Source organism: Dryobates pubescens, chromosome 14 (assembly GCF_014839835.1).
Source record: "Dryobates pubescens isolate bDryPub1 chromosome 14, bDryPub1.pri, whole genome shotgun sequence".
Lineage (NCBI taxonomy): Eukaryota > Metazoa > Chordata > Aves > Piciformes > Picidae > Dryobates > Dryobates pubescens.
Genome location: NC_071625.1, coordinates 16,821,647 through 16,845,887, shown reverse-complemented (window position 1 = coordinate 16,845,887; position 24,241 = coordinate 16,821,647). Strand labels below are relative to the sequence as shown.

Here is a 24,241-nt window from a genome sequence, read left to right as displayed (position 1 = left end):
AAGGGAAAGAGGGCGGGAAGCGGACAGGCAGAAAGCCTCAGCGCCGCCCAGAGGCCATACGAAGCTGCCTGGGCCCGGCCGCGCCATGACAGCTGCGGCAGCACCACACGCACCAGAGCTCTGCTGACGCTCCCATCATACCTCGCTACGCTGCGATTGGCGGAGCGCCTCCCAACGGCATTGGCCAAAGCTGCACTGCGCGTTAGGGGTTGGCCAGCGGTGCTGACGAGTTTGTTGCGTCTCAGTTCCCCGGGCCTGCAATTGGCTCTGGGCGCTCTTATAAAGCTCCCTTGGAAGCACGCGTTCCTTTTCCTCCCTGGCGGCCCAAGGTGCTGTGTCCTTCAGCTGAAGCTAAGGCCGTCCCATCCGGCGACTGGCACCGCGCCCCCACCATGGCCTCCGTCTCCGAGCTCGCCTGTATCTACTCCGCCCTCATCCTCCACGACGACGAGGTCACAGTGACGGTGAGTAAGGGCCCGACCCCGGGCCCCGGCCCCGCCGGCACAAGATGGCGGCGAGCCGCGGCGTGGCGGGCGGGAGGCGCTGGGGCTGTGGCTAGCCTGACTGCTGAGCACCGCTCTCGTTGCAGGAAGACAAGATCAACGCGCTCATCAAGGCGGCCGGAGTGAACGTGGAACCCTTCTGGCCGGGCCTCTTCGCGAAGGTGGGCGAGTGGCCGGGCCGGCGGGGGAGCCGTGGGGTGGCTGGAGCAGCCGTGTTTCGGGCAGTTCGGGGCGAGCGCGGGGTGGTGGTGTGGGGAGTGTCGGGCAGAGATCACAAAAGAAACGACTCCGTGGCGGTGCTGACTTGGGCGATAGATCCCTACATGTGTCGTTTCGAGATACTACGTAACCGATGTAAAAAGCCATGAGTTGCTTTGGCGCTGAGTGAAGCAGGCCGCTGGTTTGTCATCGCCTGCTCTCATCGCTGCACTAGGGTGTGACTTAGCAGGCAAGGCAGCCCCATACATCCTGTGCTGACGATGCTGCTTGTGCTCCCTAGGCTCTAGCTAACATCGACATCGGAAGCCTGATCTGTAATGTAGGAGCTGGTGGTGGTGGGGCTCCAGCTGCAGCTGCTCCAGCCGGTGGCGCTGCACCTGCAGGCGGTGCTGCCCCAGGTAAGTGGGCTTCTGTATCCAGTGTAGTGAAGAAACAGTTAAAAACGTATTTGTTGCCATCTTGAGAGTCAGTCTGGCCTTTCCTGTTGCAGTTTTAACGTGGTTGGTTGTGCGTTGTGTAGACATGTGTGTCAGAGTAAAACAGACTTTTCAGAAAGGCTGACATTGCACATCCGAGTTGGTGTACACAATTCGTACTACCTCAGTATTATTGCTGATCCTTGTTTTTCTGTCATGTGTCTTATCCTGATGGCTAAAGATGGCACCTACTTTGTAGGGCTCTTTAAATTTGATAGGAATAATTTTGAAGGCACAAACCGACTTTGCTAGAACTGTAAATACTGGTCTCCTTAGCCTGTTAGGATCGCTTGGGTCTTGTTTCTTGATGTTACAGTGTGGTATGCAAAGGATGTTGTGCTATGAGACTTTTATGAGTTGCAAATATGTAAAAATCCTGATTGCTCTCCTTTTCTAGCTGAGGAGAAGAAAGAAGAGGAAAAGAAAGAAGAGTCAGAGGAATCTGATGATGACATGGGCTTTGGTCTTTTTGACTAATTAGTTTTGTACCTGTCTGTAATAAAGACCATTTAATTGTATTCCTGTCTCTTGTGTGGATGGTTACCTGCAGGTTTTGAAACTGGTATTGTAAAATTTTGCACCTGTCCTTGCTGGTTCTTCTCATTGTATATAGGCATAACATAGTGAGACAGCGTCAAATATCACTTATAGTGTATGGACAAAGGTGGAAAAGTGATTAAAGTGAGGATGAGATGTGCTGATGGGTTGGCAGCTACAGGCTGTGGTCCTATTCAGTAAAAGTGCTATGACTTGGTTGGTGCTGTAGCCTTGCAGTGAAGCTGCAACATGTCCATTAACTTGCTGTAGCAACAGTGCAGCTGCCACCAGGCAGTTTCTTGCAGTAGGTGATTTAGCCTGTTCAAGGGGCAGGTAAGGGCTATAGCACAGTAGGGATTATGTGCATTTCAGCTGAGGAGACTAGTGGAGCTGATGAGCAGGTACAATTAAAAAGCAAGCTGAGTCTGTATAAGGTGTGTCCTGCTTTTGCCCTTGCAGAAAGTCAAACAGCAACTCTCAAAACTGCTTTGAAGGATGGGTGTGGAAGACTAACTTCACTGTGAAAGGAGAAACTAAAGTTAGGTATTTCTAAAGTAACTTGAATAGGGCTTTTGCAGAGCAGCTGAACAAGGTAAGAGCTGTTTCAGAGGTGCATTCCAAAGCATTAATGAAAATTAGGTATTGTCACAATGTTCCAAGTGTGTAAGGATAGAGGATGCGTGCCACATCTAGACCCACAAGGGAAGCATTCTGCTCTGTCCTGTCTTCCCACAAAACAAGCTGCTTTCATTTTTTGAAAGATGCAGGTCACTGTGGAAGAGTTTATTCCATACACCAACTCCACCAAGCTCTCAAAACATCTGCAAACAGCTGCATCCTCCAGCCCTTTTTAAAAAAGGCCCCCTAGGAAAGCTGATACTGGTACTAAGTCTTAAAAAGCGATAGGATGCCAACTACAAGTCAGTCACTTCCCAGAGGTGACATGGACTTGTTCCCTGTGCCCCACCTTTGGAGGAAATGCTGCCTCCTGAAGACTACCTTAAGCTTGGGTTTTCTCTTTGAATGCTTACTGCTGCTCCTCAAATCCTGCAGAATTGGTAAATGCTTATGGTTAGGGTGTGGGGAAGGATTCCAAGCAGAGGACAAACCTTGAGTGCTTTCTTCTGGAGGGCACACACAAAAAGAAGACAGCCAGAGCGTCACTGGTAACACCTTTTTAATAGGTCAAAGTAACTGTACAGTTCATTATATTCTTCCTGAGAATAATTTATATCCCTCAACAGCAAAAAGGGAGTGTGGTTTTTATTTTAACAGAACAGATGGCATAACCGGAAAACCAAGGAAAATCTAATTACACTGCTCTACTGTAATTCTCCCAGGTAAGATAGACAAAAAGGATGGGTTAGTTAGCTACAGTGGGTTTAAAATAGTTGACATGGCTTTACTCTGTCTTTATAAATTATATAAAAACGGGGGACATGAATGGTTACAGAACTCCTCCAAATGCAGCTCTGAATTGCTCTGGTACAAAGCAGCATTTTCGCTTCCAAGGAAAACAACATTGCTACAAAAGAACTGGCATGTTACTCTGGTGAAAAAGATGAGTTTTCAGTTGTGTCCTACAGCTAGTTCCAAACAAATGCTTCACACGTTCACATAAAAGTAAAAGGCGGGAAGATGAAGAGGGTTTTAGTTTGTCTGGAAATGACTGAAGTCTTGAAAATATAGCTTTTTATTCTTTCTCTGTAAAGTGTGATTAGCATATTGCGACGTAAGTGTTCTAATAAAAAAATTCCAGTCTGGATAGTTCATAGACTGTGGGCAAGAATTCTCAGCCCTGAGGTTTCCCCGAATTCTTCACTTCACAATATCTGTCTCCAAGCCGCTGCTCCAATAGGGTTGGGCTCTGAGACCGTAACCCTGTGGCAGCTCGGGGCTAAGCGTGCCCCATCCGACGGTACAAAAGTGAAGTGTGCTCCACGGGTGTGATATCGTGAGGGCTTCTGTACAAACTTCACCTTGTGATAATGCCACTTTCTGAATCCCAGACCAGCTTGGCTTTATGACAAAAACTGGTAAAGTTTCACAATGAGAGAGAACCAACAGTGGTCAGTCAGGTCTGCTGAAGTAAGAGGTGCTGGAAAGCCAGGACTACACTGGGTTTAGTCCTCACTGCTGGTGGAAGGTGAAATAACATCAGAATTCTTGGACTGATGAACCTCTTCCCTCAGTACTTAGTGCGGTCTGGACTGACTGATCATTTTCAGTCTGGCCTGATCAATAACATCCAGCAAATTTTTGGCATCCACAGCCAGAGCGTGAGCAGCCGTCAGCATTTGCTTTTTGTACTCCTGCTGCAGGCTGGTCATGACATATTGCTGGGCCAGTTTCATCTTGTTAATGAGCTCAGCCAAGTCCGAGTTCAGCAGCTTCTGTGCCATCTCAATCTGGAACAAGAAAACTCAGTCAGCTGTGCAAGTTGTAAGAGGCATTAGTCCCTCCCTCAACGTCCCCTGCTTGATGTTTCTGTGGGCACCAAGGGGAACACAAGACATTCTGCAACTGTGTGGAGGTCAAGAGCATCCCTGTCAGTTGCTGAACCACGCACTGTTAAATAGCACTGAGACCCAGATCACTGATGATGGATTTTAACCCCTGTTTTAGAGTTAACATCTTGTTACAGGTTCCCAGGCCCTATTATCATCACTCTTTATTACTGCTATTTAAAGGAACTTGAAAAATAAAGCAGGTCAAGAAGCCAGACCCAGGTGACTTAACAAAGCTGCACAGCTAAGCCAGGACAATTCTTTATGATGGCACTCCAAGAACCATTCTCTGGCTTGCTCAGTGTTGCACTCAAATCACAGTTTTGGAGAAAAGTGGGTTTATTCCTGACTCATGAATTCCATTAGAAGAGCTCAGTCACTTCTCATCCAGACTATCTCAGCACACCCTTCCTGCTGCACCAAGCTATGCTCAATTACCGGTTTACTGTGTGCAAGCTGTAGCTTAATGAAAGATGACACTTGAACTAACAGTTAACTCCCAGATGGTCTCTCTGCATTAGACCACTGGTTTTGTGTGAACACTGCTAACAGTTTTTATGTCAACTTCCTATGGGTGGGTGTTGAGCATCTTCATGTAAGTCACTACAAGCTAATGTCCATGCAGCAACTCCAGCAAAGTTTATTTCATGTCAAGTGATAAACCAAGAGTTCAGGCTCTGCTCAGTGAGCCAAAATACACATATGCAATGAAGGAAGAGCCAAAACATGTCCAGAGAGTTGTCCTAGATAAACCTACTGGAAACAATGCCTCAGCATCAGGTCAGTGGAGCTGTACATACCTCTCTGTGAGTGCTTGCAGGAAGCACTGGGAGACTCTCATCGACTGTTGCCAGTAAGGTTCTCAGTGCCAAACCAACCTCCTAAGAAAAAAAAAAAAAAAAAAGAAAAAAAACCAATACCTTTAAAAAAATGTGGACTGAATGGATGAGAGAACTGCAGAGTGCAGGAAGGGTAATTCCTCATCTGGCTAAGAAAGGAGTCAGAACATGGCTGAGAGACTTGCAAAATCGCATCTGCAGTTCTGTGTTTCTTCATCAAAACAAGATGCCAAAGGGTTAATGGAAAAAACCAAACAACGACCCACCCAACGAACATTCTTAATAAAAGGTGGAATGCAGAGAAGACAGTGCACAACTCAGCACAGAACTAAAGTTCACCCTTACTGAAAGAACCGCCTCCATACCTTCACCATCGGCACATACTCCTCTGGGGGAGCTGGCTGTATCTTACTGGACATTTCTATGACTGCTTTCACCAGCCCAGTGACATTCTCGTAGACTTTGTCATTGGAGCGGTCCAGGTTTGCTGTAGGAGGGGGGCTGATTTCCTGTGGCTGAATCTGGAAGCAGAAAGGAGTTGTTTCACCACCTGTCCCCAGCAGATGGGGCTCAGCAACTTCCCAACCTCCCCAGACTGCCGGGAAGGTCTCATTCGCAACAGCCCCCGCCCCGTGCCGCTGGGTCCCCTGTCCTGGCTCAGCCCACTACGCTCACTGCTCGCTCCCGGATCTGAAGGAAGTTTCATTTAGTTCTGAACGAACCTGAGCTGTGACACGATGCTGGGAAATTTTTAGCAGGATTTCCCTGAAGAGGTCCCAGTGTAACTCCCACAACAGAAAGGAAAATACTTTCAGGAATGAGGAAGTGCTTGCCACATCTGTGTGGTTCAGTACTGATGGACAAATTCCACTGCCAAGGCAACAGAAAGTTCCTGTTCCAGAAGGATGTTCTGTGCTCCAAAACAATGTCAGAGTACGTTGCTAACATATTGATGTAGTAAAGAGATCACTGCAGTACAGCTTACTGTTTTGTTAGTGAAAATTCACTGCAGGTTAACAAAAATGGTGCCACTGGTACAGGTGGGAAACACCAGGTGTTCTCATAGGTTGTTTGCAATAGATCAGAAAAAAGCTCAATACGTTGAAAATCCTGTAGTTGTTAACTCATGCAAAACCTCCACTGAATCAGATCTGTGTGAAGTTAAATCCAAGAAAGACCCAAACAATCCTGGGTAAGAAAAGAACCCTGAAAACTTCCTCCATATGGTCCTCAGTATCTCTGCTCCTGAACTGCAGAATTACCAGCACCCAGTTCCCTGCACCTCTTTGCTGTTACAAGATTCCCAAGCAACCATTCAGTGGGAGCAGAAGGCTAAAAAAATTGCTTATTTCATACTGGTCACCCAGTGGTCATCCACCCTGTTGATCTGAGACGGTTCACAGCATTTCAGCCCACCACTCCAGGTTACTACTGGTTCTTACATCTGGTCCTAGCTTTAGACATTTCACTGGAAGCACTTGAGACACCACCCTGATGATAGCATAAAATATTTGGAAGGAACTTTGTCTAAGGAAGGAGTGCAGGATTTAGTGCAAGGTGATTCCATTTTGTTGAATTTCACAAGTGGGTACCAACAACTATTAAAGAGATTCAATCTGGTGCATTCCTCAGAAAATACCTTAGGAAAAAGAACAGTGTCATTGCCTCCATCACCAGGGAAAGGCTGTGATTCTAATCGGTTTCAGCAATCAGGAAGTTAAATGGGCATCTGGCAAAGTCACATGCAAAGACATTTTGGAATAGGGCACGTACACACACACACACTGCTTACCCTCCATGGCTATGGTTGAGCAGAATGTGGGGGAAGGTTAAAGAAATTTACCAAAAGAAGGGAAAAAAAGAAAAACAATATTAATAAAACTCAGCAGGAAAAAAACCAAACCAAACCCAAAATATGTGTAGTAATAACAGACCAGTTAAAAAGCCTGCAACAAAAAACACATCTTCAGCAGCGCCAGCAGTCATTTGTGTTAGCTCCTGCCCATTTGTTACGGCAGCACCCTGTGCTGCGCGCCCGCCTGGGACGTGGAAGTCTTCGCCATGCACCCATGCTTATGTTGTACTAACACGTGGGCAAGAGATCATGCAAAGCTTGACAGGAGCAAGCCAGTCTTGGGGAGCAGCAGAGTGAGGACTGGAGTAGAGGGGCTCTGCCACAGTGGTTAACGACACGTCCTGCGCAGCCCTAGGCCCTTTGGTACAGTCAAGAGATTTAAGAAAATGTAGTATTCGTCTTTCTGACACTTCCCAGGCCCTTAGCTCACGGACAGGGACATCCGTGTTTCTGAGCACTCCCTTTGTGGTGGGTACCTAACAGCAATACGTGCTCTGCAGACTAGGAAGCCAGTTTCTCTGTGCGGCCTTTGCCTCAGCAAGTAACGCAGTCCCTTCTATTTCCTGGTGCGTGTCCTACAGGCTCCTGAGGGCAAGCACAGCTCAAATCCTCTCATTGCAATTTCTGCAGAAAAGGGAGACTGAAATGGGTGTACGGAGAAGGCAGTCAGAAACAAACCCCAGAAGCATCTTCACAGTTTAGGACTGCAGACACTTAACAAAGCTATACACTATACAAAATAACAGGCTGCTCTCTTTAAGAGGCATAAACCAATCCATTTTCAATGAACTCTCGACTGAAAAAGCAACAGAAACAGCCCTTCTTTTCTACTGAAGAAGGTATTTAGCACACAAATCTTGTTCACTTGTTACTACTGATGACTCTGGCTGCTCAGGTTGGTTTCTTGTTAAAAGGACACATTTTAGAAAACATGTTCCAGTATCAGCATTTTGAAAAGAAATCTTAGAGAAGCCAAGTTTAGCAACACATCTGTTACTACTTTTTGGTATTTTCTGCACTTGACAGCTTTGAAAGCACTGCTGTCAGTTTACAGACAATACTTCTGCTCAAAGTCACCACTGAGCCTGCTCACACCAAGTCTCAAAAATTCTCATCATTTCAGAACAGAAGCACAGGGGTGAGAGGTGGCAGTGCCTGAGACTGATCTATGCTGAAGACCTTGCTTTGATGGCAAGTTTTGCAGTTCATGGCCAGATAAACTGGATTACTTTCTGTATTTTCTTAAACCACCTAAACTAAGTGTAGCTTATCTACCACAACATGGATTCCTCTTTACTACAGGCTTGGCAGGGCTTCAATTAGCCAGAGGTTCTGCTTCCATGAGGAGCTGTACTAGTAGCAGTAACTGTTGGATTACAGCAGGGATTGCCCCAGTGGGAACCTGTGCAGATCCTATCTTTCTCCTTTTTGGAAACAGTTGGAGCAATGCTACATCACCTCTCTGGGTGGCATCAACTGACCATTACAGCAGGAGTGATCCTGCTGTAACACTCTATGTTAGTAAGACATCAGACCAACAGTCCTTGTGGAGGTGTGGCTGTCTAGCTGAAAAGGTTGTGAAAGAATAAAATGGCCACATGTACAGATCAGAGTACTCTTGACAGACAATCCCAAACCACTATTATATCAATCTGCTAGAAACTGCTGGTACCAGGAATAGCTCCACTGGATCCCCTTGAGAGACCCCAAGGTCACTTGGGTTTCTGTTTCCTGAAGATTAGAAAGATAACAGAGTCCCAAAGGCAGGGAACAGTACCCAGAGGCATGGTTTTAAAAGTGACTGATATACTAAGGAGCAGCTCTACTGACACCAACAGGGGGCTGGATGATGTTTCATAGCCCCCTGCAGCATCTCTGCTAGGAAACAGAAGTTTCATTTTTGGCTTTACTGATTATTTACTGGAGAAGAAACATGACAGCAAGTATCCCATTCACAGGTCAGACAGCCCATTTCCCCTCTTCCCTTGTTTCCCAGAACTAGCAGGGGTTTTATCTTTGGGGCTGCAGCAAGAGCTTTTCGGAGCACCACAGTACAGACACGTCTCCCTTGTCTGTGACCATGGACAACAGAGTTTGGTACTAGCTAAGTAACTGGGAACCCTTGGTGTGCTCCTTCCTGCTTTACAAAGCTGCTGAGCAGGGAGGCCAAGTCCATACAAAAGACCTCATATGCCCTTAAAACTAGAAATAAACTCACCTGGGAAAATTCTAGGTGAGGAACATGCTGAATCACAGTAAAGGAGGATATGAGCCTACCAGTTAACTCCCCACATCCCCGGAGAACTGCCAGTGCATGTTTGCCCCATGACAACATTTACTTGAAGTTTAGTTGCTTTTCTTTTCCATGGTCTCTACTTGAAGAACAGCAGACTATCTGAGAGTGGCAATGTTTAGTTTCATGTGGTGCTGAGCAAGGTACCTTCACGCCTTCGTTGTAGCTGTCCACGGGGCTGTTCAGGCTTGCAAGGCTGCCCAAATGGCTGGGGGCTCCTGGGCGGGGAGGCTTCTTTGGCGGAGCTGCGTGATCTGGGTAACGACACAATTTGCATTAGAGAGCACTGTAGAGGATCAACACATCAGAGGTACCTGCAACCTGCTCCGTCAGCACTGCAAAGGCTACAGAGGCTCTGCTGTGCTAGCAGAGGAGCTCTACATCTCTATGTGTCTTACAGTAAACTCTTGTTTGTAGGAGCTACACTTCAATCTTTCTTTCAGCTGACAAAATGCAGACAAAAGGCTGTGGCACTCACCAAGTTATCCTGCATTTGTGAGAATATGGACATTTCAGTGAGATACTTTGAAAATCCCTTCACAGGGCAACTGCTACTCATCTCAATACACCTCCCTCAGACCCCAAGAGGTACTCACCCCTTTGTACCACAGCCAAGTGTCACACGTGCAGTGTGTGTCTGGGAAAAATGGACATCTTTGTGCCAGAAATCCTGGGTGTGATTCACTTTGAGACTGAGAAACCTAATTGTAGGTGTCTACTTTTGTTTTACATGTCTGAACTGCACACACAGTGAAGTCCCACACAGTGACTCAGCTTCCTCTAGACACTTCCTGCCTGTCAATGAAATGCTTTCTCGGCTTTGCTGACTACACCTCTGGAGGCTGCGTGGGGATGTCAAGCATGTAGTACACTGAAACATCTATGCATTCCATCTGGAATTGAATTCATCCCTTGCTGGAAGATACTGGTGCAAATCTGTGTTCACTACTGATGGTAGAAGACAGGATTCAAGGTGTTAGTCTATGAATTTACTACTTACCTGGTTTACCCACAGGCTGATATATGTGCTGGTTACCAGCCTGTAAAATAGAGCACACATTTAGACCAGTTACTACAGTGCTCCCAACTTTCATCAGCACAATCTCAAACACAGGACAGCCAGTTCTCAGCCCATTTCCCAACAGTCCCAACACATCCCTATCTGCCACCCCTAACTACAGGTATGGGATTTACAGAGTCAGAAAGGAACTTTCATTTATTTTGCATTGTTCACCACAGCCCTGGCCTCTATGTCACAGTTCATCCTTCACTATTCATCCAATGTGGTGCTACATTCACAGACATTTGTAGCTTGTATTCAGAGATCAAGCTGTGCTAGTCACGGCGGTGAAGAAGAAATGGCTGTGCAACAATTACAAAACCAAGACTTCAGCCTTGTTACAAAGGTCTAGCTGAAGCTCAGTTTGCTTGTTCATCTGGAAAGTACAGATTAAGAGTGCATTGACTTCCCTTACTAACTACACTTACAAAACTTTCAAGCCAAACTCAGTCACCAAGGTGAGCAGCTCTGGTGCCAGCACGACCAGCAGCCAAGGGCTGTGTGCATAGGGGGTTCTCCTGGGAGGTACATTCAGGGAGAGGAACTCCTCTGCTTAGAGACAGAGCTCTGGAAGAAGCTTAAGGAGCATCACGGAGAGAGAGATATAGTTGTCTGCAACCACAGTCTACTCTACCTTCCCTGGGTCAGACCTGTCAGGCAGACCAGACACATGATATGGAGGATTCCCTATCTTCTCCCCACTCATGGTACTCCAGGGATGGAGGCAATGATGACAAGCTCCTGCCTGGTGCAGTAGACAGACATCTCTGTAACTACCCCATCTTCCCAGGTGCCCCTGTGTAATAGGTACGAGGCTCTGCAAGTGGAACCAATGACAAGGACGATGGTTTATCTAGGTTGGAGGTGTTACCAAAGTTAAGTCAGCCTATGACCTGCCTCAAAACTGCTTCAATAAAGAAATAATGATGGGTCAATTGTCTTAAGAGACTCTATTCTGAAGGGAATAGAAGGCCAAATATACTGAGCAGACCCACTTCTCAGCAAAGTCTGCCGCTTCCTTGAGGGTCTGGGTTAAAGATCTGACGAGGAAACTTCCTACTCTAGCACACCTATTGGATTATCTTCTACAACTTCAGCAGGAAAAGGAAGAATATGGACATTGGAAGCAAGGACAGGTGACATGGAGGACTATAGAGACAGATTTTGCCACTACAGGGAGAAAATTGGTGTGGCCAAAGCTCAATTAACAATGTGCCTTGGCAGCCAAAACAGCCAACTGTGTCGTCAGGTCCATCAACCATAACCAGTTGAGGGACATAATTGTCTCCCTCTACGTGGCACAGGTGGCCCAATCTTATTTACACTGTGCAGTTTTGGGCACTTCAGTATAAGGAGGACATTCGAGTGTGTCCAGAGCAGGGTGACTAAGATGATGAAAGGCTGTAAGGGCAAGATATAGGAGGGGTTGCTGAGGTCACTTGATGTGTTCAGCTTGGAGAAGGCTGATGGGGAAACACTGCAGTCTACACCTTCTTGAAGGCAGTCAGGGGAGGAAAGGGGCTCTTGTGTCTCTGGTGATCAATGAGAGGACATGTGGAGTTGTTGTGAAGCAGCACCAGATGAAGTTAATATTGGACATTACGAAAAGGTTCTTCACTGAAAAGGTGACCAGTCACTGAATCAGCTCCCCAGGGAAGCAGTCACAGCACCAAGCCTGTCACAAGTTCAGGGAGCACCAGGACAATATTCTTAGTCATGTGGATTAGCTTTAGGTAGTCCTGCAAGGAGCAGGGAGCTGGACCTTATGGGGCCAATCCAACTTGAAACCATCCATCTTGAGATAATCTCTGATTCTATAAAACATGAACAACTTTTTGGTCCCAAGCAGATGACCACTTTTCACAGAACTTGCAGTTGTCCAGTCACAGAAAGCATCACAGCCCTCACAGAATCACATTTTATGCAAGCAGATCTGTTTAGAGGAGTTTCCACTGCAAAATACAACTCTACCTACCTTCAGTGTTTAACAGTTCTAGCACTGAAACACCTTCAAACCACATTTATGCATAAAATAAAGACCTTTTTCTACCAAGTCAGGCACCCAGGAAAGCTGCCTTTTGAACACCTGGAAGTTGACATTCAGTCTGAATGTTTCAGACTCACTTATCAGCAGTAAGAAAACAGCATTGCCTGCCATTCTCCCTCAGCTGTGGACTGCAATCTCCATCTCTATTGTCAAGCACCACCTATGGATGTTATTTCATTACCTTTTCTTCCTAAACTTTTCAGCAACTATTTTTGGAGATCTCCCACTCTCTCTTTTTCAAGAGGCACACCCAGGTAACAGGGACAACGGCAGTCCATGTGCTGCTCTGTGTGAACTCCACCGCCGCCTCGTTTCAGTGCTAGATGACTGTGGGGAAACTGAGCAGAAAGTCTGTAGGAGATCCTCCAAACTATCAAGAAGCTCATGCCTTGCAAACTCACTCTCTTTCCATTAACAAACTGGAGGGATACTCACAGTTGTAGTTCAGTGTTTACTCCGAGTTTCATCCTGATATTTGAAGAAATGCATGTGTGGTTTTAAAATTACAGGCAGATCTGACAATGGCTCCTGCAGCTGAGGGTGTCTAGAACTTGCCAAGGGCTGCTTTCAGCTGCTCAGGACTTTGCCAGATTTTAACTGCATGACCTGAAAATTCCCACATGAATTCCCTACTTCAAGCTAATTTCTATCCGTTTACTATGGAAAACTGTAACAAGAATCACACTTTTCAGACAGTAAAGTTCCATAAAAAACATATTGTACAGGAAGAAACCTGGAGTTCTTTAAACTTTCACAGACAACATTCTATCAACTCAATATTTTAGAGTGAAAACATGGTAGCTAGTAATAAAGGGGCATCCTTCATACTCCAATTCTGTAACTAAAGAGGGGGGAAATCTGAAATCAGAAATCAGGGCTCAGAAATCGAAGATCCAAAGTGCTGAAACTCTTTCACTGTCAACACCAACTTCTGCAACCCAGTGGCTGATGATCTCACACTGTCGTACATCTGCCCTCTACAGTCATAAAAACCATCTGCTTTCTGCCAGCACCATCAGTCATGTCATTGACTTTAATTTGTGTTGTTAACCTAAGTATATCAAATCTGATAATCCTTGAGGGGGAGAGGAAGAAGAGAGGAAGGAAAGTAAAGATCCACTAGAACAATTATTGCATTTGTACTTCCAGAAAATTGCATATTAGAAATGCATGTTAAAAGAACATGCACAGAGTTATGCAGCCATGTGTTACCCAGTTAGGAACTACTGAAATGTATGCTGCTGCCCTGAGCAGGAATCAGAGCTGCTGTGCTCTCTGCTCTACAGCCTTCTAAGTGCCACAATGACTAATCTAACAAAGAGCGGAGAAGATGTAAATGACCTCTGTGAAATGGATTCTGTCCTTGCCATTGTCACTGAAATCTCTGTGTAAGGCTGGGCAATTACCTAATCCTAGTTCTCCTAGAAGCACTGCCTATTTCTCATCCTCTTGATGACAAATTGAGATTGACTCATGGAAGCATCAGACAATTCCTACTACAAATGAAGTCAGTGTTATCTTCTGAATGTATTAAGAACTATAAAAATGCAAAATCAAATTCTGAAACTAGAAATGTAGTTACCTTGAATCAGAGTCTCATTTAAAACTCATATTTTCCATGATCCCTATGTGTTTTCTTCATACTTCCTCAAATGGGGTGTGAAATTGTACTACCTCATCTGGCAAGATAACACTTCCCCTATAAGCAGTTTGGCATCTGGGTGTTGTACTTTTCACTCTAACCCCAGGCAGTCATCTGAAATCAAGCAGCACTCAAAGGAATCAGCTGCCTGCAAGAAACTGTACTTGAAACCCACTCCCACTAACAGCCACCTGAATCAAACCTCTGACATGACTTAAAACTCTCCAGGTTACCTCAAAGTATCTTCGTGATTGGCACAAAATGCAGCAGTATTTTACTTGCTCTTATACAAAGATACAACAAAGATATAATAACTAATAGTCTCCAACTTCATGAGAAGGAATTCAGAAACTTCCAGACATAAATGTCTCTAGAGACCTTGCTGTAGCATGCCATTAATACACTCGTTCATGATTGTACTTTTGCTGCAAATACAGGAAAATTTTGTTTTATCTACGCTAAATTCTTAGGTGTGAAGAAATCCTATAGTCAAACTAGGAGTTTAGAATCACATCCAAATGAACGAGGAAAGTGACTCCAAAGTATTAAACACTTTAGAGACGATTCTTAGAGACAAATGGGAGATGAAGCATCAGGTTTCGATCGTTAACCCCTCCTTTCTAACAGGATGATTCAGAAATTCCAATGGCAATTAAACAATGGGAAAGGCATTTTGAGTCAAACAGACCAGAGTTCAACCAGTGAGAAAGAATACCAGGGCTGCAGCTGTTGTCTGGCAGTACTGGAATGGCTGTGGGGTTTACTCCATTTGTTTCACAGTGGATCGTTTACCCCAAACACATTTCTGGGTAATACAACAGTAACATTTACATTCCTTGTATGAAAACCCTTCAGATATTTAAACAACTGCAAAAGTTATTTTAATCCTGCTTCCTGTTGACAGAACTTTCAGAAAACTATCCACATTTTAAAATAAAAGGCCTGGTTATACAGCACATGAATATGTAGAACATTGCAACATATGCACAGAAGCACTGTAATATTTGTTTCAACAACAACTTCAAGGGGGAAAAAAACAATCCCCAAATCCCCCAAACTGCTGCATGAAAAATTTGCCATGGCAGCTGCTCCCACAGAAGCTAAGCCTCTTGTAAAGCTGTAGAACCACGTAATAAAAGTGGAAACATTCAGCAATAACTTAAAATCAGCTCCCATTACCAACATAATGTACATGTTCTGCTAGGAAACTGGAAAAGGAGTTGGGAGATGAAAAGATCCCACACAATACTTACTGGGCCCTGGAGACCTCCATCCTCTCTGTCAATGCTGCTTCTGGAGAGCCGTACATCAGGTTTCTGAAAGAAAAATGAACGATTTCATTCTGCACTCTGCTTATCCACTCACACCACCTCAGCTTCAAAAACAACCACCAAAAATCAGGAAAATACAACTGTCCCTTGATGAATACTGCTGTCATTTCATTCCAGTCTATACACCCCCGCTGCTGCCTCTATGCACTGCTGCAACTGCAGCTACTGAACCTCCGGCAGCCTTCTCGGCTGCTTCTCAACCACCCATTCTCGGCACGTGTAAAAATTCTTGTTAGGAATATTGATAGTACCATTTCCCTAAGACAACATTGGAAAACCTGCATTTTAATTTTCTCAAAGGCAGCAAAAGTTATTTGAAGAAAAAAATCGTTTGCTTCCCAACAGCAAAGTTTCAACCACAGGATGAGAAATGCCGTGCATTAATTCCCGCTTCCTGCCTGAGGATGGCTTATATGTACTTGGCTCCCTCTCCAAGCCTGCAAATGGGGCCAATTACTGGAGCTCTTTAAGCACTGTATTTGGATTGAGAAAGCTAATAAAGACATCCAGATGCCCTATTCTCCTGATACAAGCAGCAAATGAATTTCGATTTCGTATGTTAAGTGAGACATAGGAAGCGATGGCTCAATTGTTTTCATAAGCAAAAACTAGACCACACCATTTTTTCCCCCCACAGAAATGGTTCATTTTCCTCATCTCCCCAGCACATCCAGGTAAGTTCTCTTTTATCTTTGAAGAAAACGTTAATTCCATGGAAAGACAAAGGCTAGCACTGAGCTAAAGACTGAAGTTTAACAAAAGCAGAGTGCTTTTCTAGCACACTAATTCCGGCATGTAAAAAAAAAAAGGATTTATCTGACTCTTCAACTCACTCTCCTACAACACTGCATGAGGAGCTAATGAAAACAGGTAAAATGCAAACCTACACCAGTGTAAATACAACTTCCTTCATATGTCTGCACATAAAAAGAACACACAGAGCATGAGAATGAAAATCTCTTATATTTAGAGAAATGTAGGCGTGTGAATAGTGACTGTAACTGAAGTGACCCCGTGTTCTTTCAGGGTCAGTTTCGGTAGACAAATATATCCCTTCAAAGCCACTCCAGATGCATTTCCTTCTTTCTTTCTAAAAGCACTAAAGAACAATTCTAGCTCCCTTATCCTGCTAAATGACCCTAAAGAGCCGGCAGGGCAGACGGAACTTCCAAAGATACACTCCAGTTGTGCTGGTAGTCAGTCTGTTGGAAGGGCTTACACTTTGGATTTTCATTCAGTCTTCTGCAGACTGAAGCACAGCCAGAGACAGTCACTGTCTGAAAGAACTCGGAGATTAAAAATAGACAAATCATACTAGACGGGAAATATTTAACCTCATCTTAAAACACAAGGAACTGAAGCAGCCACAAGCAAGAGATTTCCCAGTGTTGCTCTGAGAATTCGTAACAAATTTCATGATGAAACCTACCGTTGACAGATGTTCAGTTTCTTTCCCTTATTATGAAGGCATTTTTTCAGATTGAAGTCTCACTTGATATGGGTGTTAGATACTTCATTAGATAGCTCAAGTCACGATTCTCATATTTTAAGCCAAAGCAAATACAAGCCTCGTTTATCAAAGCATAAAACTAACCATATTACTGTTACACTGATGTTCACAATTTGTCTTTGTTTTGTATCTTCTTCTAGCCAGGGAATTACTCAAAGTCTTTGGAAATAGTCAAGGAAAATTTTATTACAAGGGTCTTGAATGCTCTTTGCACTTTTAACAGTTTCTCAGTCCAGAATTTCCCCCTAAACCAAACTCCAGAGATGGTGGAATATTGAGCATTTAAAAACAATTCAGAAGCACAAAAATACACTACTAGTGTAAGAAAAAAATTAACAGACACAATATACATCTCCTTCCTCTCTTTGTCTTAATAACAAGGTCCTCCCTTTCAGCATCTAAACTCTTAAATGCCTTCTACAACCTCACATCACAGCTATTTCGTTGCCCAAGTCAACACTAGCAGCAAACACCTGAGAAGAACACCTGAACAGAGAAGCTTTCTGGCACTTGTTGCTACACAGCCATGGTTTAGTTGATTAGATAGTGTTGGATGATAGGTTGGACTTGATCTCAAAGGTCTCTTCCAACCTATTCTTTCTATTCCATTCCATTCTAACTGTACGGAGGGTGTACATACAAGAAGGTGAGTTGCATGGGGGGGGGAAATGCTCAAGACATTGACTTAGTTGTGAAGCCCCCAGGCTGAACACAGCTAGTGAAGTACCTATCTACAAAGGCCTGGCTTAGCACTTGGGCAGTGCAAGTCTGTTTCAGAAAATGAAACCTTCAGGAAATTGGAGATGTCAGCTTTACCTGAAAAAGTTCCCACTTGCAAGTATAGCTTTCAAGTCCTGAAGCTAAACAGTTCCTGACTGTGATGACAAATCATCTTTCAATGTGTTTCACATATGTGATGGGACTTCTCAAGCACCCAACTGCAGTGCTCTGAACTTTTTTATGAAGCATCAATTGTATTAAACCAAAATGCAAGTTTAAGCAAAGTCTCTTCCACTTGCCATTACATCCATGACAGTTATATATTTCAGGGAGGAAATCTATTGTATCAACTATTTGTCTTGAAGAACATTAAGACCCTTGAAAAGTACTATTTATTTTTTTTAAAGAAACAGTCTGCTATCTGAAATCTTTGCAAACATCATAAGGACTTCTCAGACAGGAGGCGAATCATATGTTGACACACTGGAACATAATCTACTTTATTTCCAGTATCTCTGGTCACTCATTAATAAAAGGACATATAAGTCTTGGCATTCTCAGGACATACCAGATTGTAATGCCTTGGTGGGATTTTCTCAGGCTAAAAATTAAGATCTTATTTTAGCAACAGTTCATATCAATGCTATCTGAATTGCAATTCTCAGTGTCAAACAGGACCAAACCACAACTATGTGGGAATTTCAGAAAAAAACCCAAGCCTGATAAGGAAACTATGCAAGTTATTTCTTCATAGCCTATGGCAGGAAAGGACTATAAATTTGTTTGCACAGCACTGCTCTGTCTGCTGAGGAGTTACTGAAAGGCATGCACATATAGCTCGTTATTTTATATAATTAAACCCAATGCCACATACCATCAATACAGCCAAAAGAGAAAGGCTCAAACTGCAACCTAAATATAAATGAGGAAGCACATAATGTAACAGACCCAGAAGTTCTGCAATGTTCAGAGACGGTGCCCAGAGTTACAGCTTAAAAATCACTAACTTCAGTACACTGCTGAACTTAAAAGGTCACCTTGAAGAGAAACAGGATGACACAGCTGCTTTCCCACAACTTCTGCAAGGCAGGCAAACTGGCTACCAGTTCAGCAGGCTCTCTCACAGCATCCCCACCACCACCGCCTTCCTGTCTGTGGTTACAGATGACTCTCCTTTTGGAGAGTCCATACATACAACACAGAAGGCAAATGCCCTCCTAGAAGCAACTGAGAAAAAAAATTTATCAGGATAGTTTTGGGGAGTTCCAAACTTCTGTCAAAACCCAGAAGTAAAAGCATCCTCAGGAGGCCCTTAAAAATGGTAACTCCATGAATTAACTGATCTGGTTTGAACCTAATTCTGCATATGAGAATTCAGGGCTGGAATATTAACCATACACTAATGAAGTGTGGCCCTAATGGAGTAATGTGATCTTCCTGTGCTTATTTTCTGTGTCCACCAATACTGTACAGGGAAGCCAGCACATTGCACAGAAATGCAAGTATCACAGCATGCATGCCAGAGTGCAGAGGAACCTTGATTCATCTTTGTAAATTTCGGTTTGGTTGGGTGGAAATACCCATAGGATTGAAAAACAACTCAGGAGAAAACACAGAATGAGAACTTCATTAGTTTCTTGTGATTCTGATTGTCTGATGAGGTCTAAATATCACAGGATATAAAAGATAAGCAAAAACTTCAGGACTCCAGCACCTAAAAATGCCTAACAGTAAGATTCCTTGCACAGGAGGCCAAACAGACAGCTCTCCACTTGTTTGATCTAACATGTTTGTACTGCTGCCATCTCATCTCTCCACCTACACATGCCCTGGACAGAGACTGTCTTCCACAGTTACCTGGATCAAGCCTAAAATGCAGCCATCTTTACCTTTGCTTTGGCTTCTGCCAAAACAATACAGAAACTTCTGTGCTCCTCCCTGGAGATGTTGATATTCAAACTGCTTTAATCAAGAGAAGCCCACAAGTCTAATCAGTGCCCAAAGCCACCAGACAGGTGAACAGCCCCCTTCAATCAGGGGGTGTGAGGAAGTGTCAGTCCTGGAAAAAGTCCCCTCCATTACCACACCTCCCTCTCCACTCCCCCCCTGCCCATTCTCTTCTCACTTCCCCGTAGATTTATCTGGTACATTTGAAAAATAAACACTTCCCTACTCCTCAGTTATTACACAAGGGGTTTATTTCCATTCAGAAGCTTCCTACGAAGAGAGATCTGTTTCTCTTTCTACAGCACAATTTCAGAATTTTGGATTCTGTTAAAGCTGCAGCTTGCAAGCAAAATTTCTCTCTCCTTTCAAGTACTGACTAGTCACATGTTCTCAAAGGACCAGTTTCAGGCAAACTGCTTACACAGATAACAACCTCTCTGAAGACTGGCAAATTTCCATTTCAATGGCACTGTGATTTAATTCTTTGTCTGAGTTGTCTCTTCTAGCACACACACCATCAGTGCTGTTTATACATGTACTAACATGCTTTGAGTTGTATTTTTCCCCTGTAGCAGCAGAAATAAATTTCAGGTCATGAGCAAGTTGGTGCTAACTCTGGGGAAACAAAAATTGTACTAACAGAAACCCCACTGAGGACTTTTCTTCCCCTTGCTGTGTCTTCCATTAAATGGATTTGCAGTTGCTCCCCTGTGAGTCCAATCCTCAACAGCAGAAGTGAGATAATACTCCAGGAGTCTGAAGACTGGGTAAATAGAGCTGCTTTCAAAAGCAGCCAGTTTGAACTGAGAACACCACACTATAGGGTTACATAAGTTAAAAGTTTAAATCTGGCTCTAGTCTCTCTATTGTTCTCTGTGCTCAAAAGGAAAAAAATTCTTCTGAAACTTGCTTATAGCAAGCAAGAGAGAGACTTCAGCAAAACATGTTAGGAGTATCTAAAAGTTAGTGCAGAAAGGGGTCTCAAAGCAAGTGAGAGACATGGCATCACTTTTGGGAAATTAAGTTCCTTCTCCTCCCTAAATCACCTGGAGTGAAATTAGGCAAGGTCCTTCTCCCAAGGGAAGAAATGTCACTCATCACTCAGCAGAGTGGCATGGGCCAAGGAGTGTGCACAATAAAGGGACTATTTCCACACCAGGCCCATGTTTGGACTCTCACGTATGAACCATGGATATCTATTCTGGGGATCTGCAAGGCCTCCCAGAGTGACTCCCCACAATTACTTTTCTAACATTTTGATTTCTTTGGGGATAAACCTGGAAAGCTGCAAGCTTTTTCCAAGAAAAACCTGTCTATAAACAGAAAATTCCTCTGATGTACATCTTGCGACAGGTTCAAGCAACCCCTGCGGCTATTATTAGCTTGGTTAGCTACTGACACAGCGTATAGATCTGCAACAGACATTCAAATAGAACCCCCAAAGCCTATAGAGTCAAAATATTAGTGCAGAAAGAATGGATTCTCATTCCATATTTTGGCCACTGAAGTTCATATTTATACTCAAACTTTCTCTGTTTTTTATCGGTTTTAGCACTCTAAGGCATTGCAATAACCAAATATAGCTCTGGGAGAGCTACAGTGCTGCTCCCAAATTCATCAGTAATAGCTCTCCTTTGAGTAGGGGATGGCAATAGAGATGGTGTCTCCTCATAATAAAAACTAACACATAATGCAAACACAGGATTTTTCCCCAAACGTATGCTAAGACTGTACTACAGCTCAAAAGAAAAAAAATCAGCAAGACCCTCCTCAAGCAGTGATCTGGAGATGGTAAACATCCTAATGTTCCAGAGGCTGAATCAATACAGAATAACAAACACTACAAATAACTATAATAAACAGTTTGTATAATGATTGTCTGGCAGAAAAAGATGAAGTTTTCTGCAGAAAGTTCTCACACAATCTACTGGCACCACCTGAAATCACAATGCCTCATTCTCAGAAAACATTTTAATTCCTCAAAAAGTTCTTGACCATCTCGAAAGTTTTAACTCTCATTGGATCTTTTAGGTTTTAACCAACAATGGGATCCTCCTGAGCTTATGAAATTCACAAGCCTCTGGTGCCACTTGAGACTGGAATAGCTAACGCCTAAATTAGGGAAGAAATTTTCCCTTCCCCTCCCCTCTCTTCAGCTTGTAATAAATTGGACTAAGTACTCTGGGTACAGTGGTTTCTTCCTGGTCATCTAAAGGCACACCACAAATTCCCAAGTGCACTTACAAGGAAAGCAGCCAAAGCCAAGCTTCCACATCCTTTAATCAAAAGTAGTATCTTAACTCTGGCACAATCTGGAACTTGGCTAGAACATGTACTGGACATGGTGGCATCCAGCAGTAGCTCTCCAGACTTCAAATAGAGATTTGTCTTACATTGGTTGTCCTCAGAACCATAAGCTGTTCTAACCAGTTCTGAATAACATACATAACTAAAACCCTGAGAGACTAAGACAACTCAGTGGGAAAGAAATAAGGTCTTGGTAACATCATTTACATGAGCTGCTTTTAATTCCTGCCCACTGGCTTCCTGTAGAGCAAAGCATAAATTCTTATCTTCAAGGAACTCAATATCCTGGCTTCCAGATCCCTATAAAGAAAGACTGTTCCAAGTTCTGCAAGACAACCATGACCACTGACTTCAGTGTCCTAAAATAAAAATAATTCATCTGTACAACTAAGATTTTCTTGGAGATCAGCTCTAGGGAGTGCAGAGAACTCACAGAAACTGGAGAGCAGCAGCAGCGGCATCTGCCTTAAACACAGCATGTTTATTCAAACTTGCCTCCTCTAACAAACTCATGGCACCCAAATTTATACACTAATGTTTTGTAACTAGGTACATCAAAAGCTTACAAACTAAACCATTCCTTCAAGTACACTGCTTAAGACCAAATATGTAAGTGATGTTTGTCACAACCCTTACCCCCTTACCACACTGTTGTAAATTATCCATGTCAGCTGAAGCTCATGTACCCACAGGCTCCCCAGCAGAAGCCTGTGCAGTGTAACATGCTACTACCACCTTCTGCTGCATCTGCAGCCATCAGTCTCCAGTTGGAGAACCTTAACACAGAACTTGAATACTGACAACTGGAAAGCCAGAATTCAACTGAAACATAACACCAGTGGCACTGACAACAAGAAAACAGGGAACTGCAGAGAAACAGCCACCGAAGATCCCATTACCAGTGCTCCTGCTGGGGGCACCAAGCTTTTTCCACACCTCACAGAGCTCTCTCTGACCATTCTTCCCACTCCTTACTCCTCTAGTGCAAGATTGCTTACAACTGCTACTAAGTCAGGGTTCTTATATGGCTGATGGTCACTCCTTTTGTTAGGGGTTGCAGGAGCTGGCAATCTCCGTCCCACAACTTCTAACACATAACTTACTCAACAGGATAAAATGACATTCACTGAACCCCACAGCTGTACAAGGTATCTGAAATACAGCTGAACATGACATTTAAACTGTTTCCAAACCTACATGTTGTCAGTGACTCCTGTGTTTAGTAAGTGTTGACATTTCACAGAAGTTTTAGGAAGCATTAAAAAAAGAGAAATGAGAATGAGTTAAGAAGCACTGTGAAATGAAGTATTACCAGGAATCTTTCCTCCTTCTCAAGCCAACGCTGGTCTTCTTCCATCTCTTGTTGCTGTCGTATCAATCTCTCCTCCATGAGATGTGTGGGTAGAACCTGTCCCATTCCCCTTATGTCCAAAGTGCCTGAATCCTACAAAACACAGTTGGTAAGTCTCACAGCAACTTGAAATTTGTATAAACAGCTGCAAGAACTTACAGATTATAAAAGACTGTGTTTTTTAAAGCCCAAACACACAACAGCAGTCAAGCAGAGTTTCTTCAACTCCTTATAAACTAGAGCAGATCATCAGAAGAAACTCTTCCCAACAACAAATATTTTGTCTTCCTTGTTCCTAATCAGTGGAATCAAAGATTGCTGAAAAATTGTTTTGCTTTTCAGCAGCATTGTAACTTCATATATTGCACTTCATTGAGGTTTGATAAATCTGGTTTGGTTGCCCATTTGTTTGCTGAGTCATGAGCAATAATGTAACAGGCCAGTTACTGAAAGAGACAAGATACATTTTGACCTAAAGCAGATAAACTATTCAGATTTAGCTGACTCTTGCAAAGCATGAAAACATTTTAATGGTTTTGATCAAGTTTTCTGTGTTTATTCAGCTTACAAGACTCCATATGCCATATCTCAATGCTGCCTGGGAGTCATTAGCAAGCAGTGTATGAACTAGTATTTTTAAAAAGCCAAGGGGAGTTTGTTAACAATCTTCATTGAGATTGTTTTTAGGTAACCAACTGCCTGAGATTTTGTGAAAAATTTGTCTGTAACTTAATATTACAAACACATGCAAAGTAGTTGTATCTTTCCACCAACATTTTATTCAAGCATGACAAACTAAATTGTTTCTAGAGTCAATCTACAGTGACACTGAACTACTTGGAACTGTAAGTCTCACCTACAAACAGTGTGAAGAACACCAGCAACTGGCAGCATCAGAACACATGGTCAGATCAACTAAGAGTAAGCAGAGGCAAACTGAAAACTTGGATACCTATCTGCTCCTCTGAGGGGTAAGCCTCAGTTATCACTTAAATATTTATCTGAGGCATAGGGAATAAAGCACTGGTTAGAGAGGAAACACATTTAAGACAGAAGCTGTACAAAGTGAATCGTTGTGGAAGGATAAAATGGAATTA

At 43.6% G+C, this 24,241-nt stretch overlaps 2 protein-coding genes across 12 annotated transcripts in view; one reads left to right on the top strand and one right to left on the bottom strand.

Annotated features, from left to right (window-relative positions):
* The first annotated feature begins 287 nt into the window (after positions 1-287).
* Positions 288-1,716, top strand: RPLP1 (ribosomal protein lateral stalk subunit P1). Its single transcript, XM_009901271.2, has 4 exons — positions 288-464; positions 590-664; positions 1,003-1,120; positions 1,596-1,716. The coding sequence occupies exons 1-4, from the start codon at positions 393-395 to the stop codon at positions 1,673-1,675; spliced, it is 345 nt and encodes a 114-aa protein (XP_009899573.2). The 5' UTR covers positions 288-392; the 3' UTR covers positions 1,676-1,716.
* A 978-nt stretch (positions 1,717-2,694) lies between these two features.
* PTK2 (protein tyrosine kinase 2) overlaps positions 2,695-24,241 on the bottom strand; it is a 195,015-nt gene continuing 173,468 nt past the window's right edge. For 9 of the 11 annotated variants that reach the window (XM_054167180.1, XM_054167181.1, XM_054167182.1 and 6 more), the window contains 7 exons: positions 23,106-23,237; positions 15,232-15,294; positions 10,230-10,269; positions 9,377-9,483; positions 5,447-5,602; positions 5,043-5,123; positions 2,695-4,143 (listed from right to left, as the gene is read on the bottom strand). In XM_054167180.1, the coding sequence (XP_054023155.1) occupies positions 3,931-4,143; positions 5,043-5,123; positions 5,447-5,602; positions 9,377-9,483; positions 10,230-10,269; positions 15,232-15,294; positions 23,106-23,237 (792 nt within the window). In that variant the 3' untranslated portion in view covers positions 2,695-3,930. The remainder of the gene's footprint in view (positions 4,144-5,042; positions 5,124-5,446; positions 5,603-9,376; positions 9,484-10,229; positions 10,270-15,231; positions 15,295-23,105; positions 23,238-24,241) is intronic. The other 2 variants (XM_054167179.1, XM_054167184.1) reach the window with 2 other exon arrangements.

Coding starts and splice junctions, on each gene's coding strand:
- RPLP1 (XM_009901271.2), top strand. CDS start 393: ATGGCCTCCGTCTCCGAGCTCGCCTGTATCTACTCCGCCCTCATCCTC. Junction 465..589: donor ACGACGAGGTCACAGTGACG/GTGAGTAAGGGC, acceptor CTCTCGTTGCAG/GAAGACAAGATCAACGCGCT. Junction 1,121..1,595: donor TGCAGGCGGTGCTGCCCCAG/GTAAGTGGGCTT, acceptor CTCCTTTTCTAG/CTGAGGAGAAGAAAGAAGAG.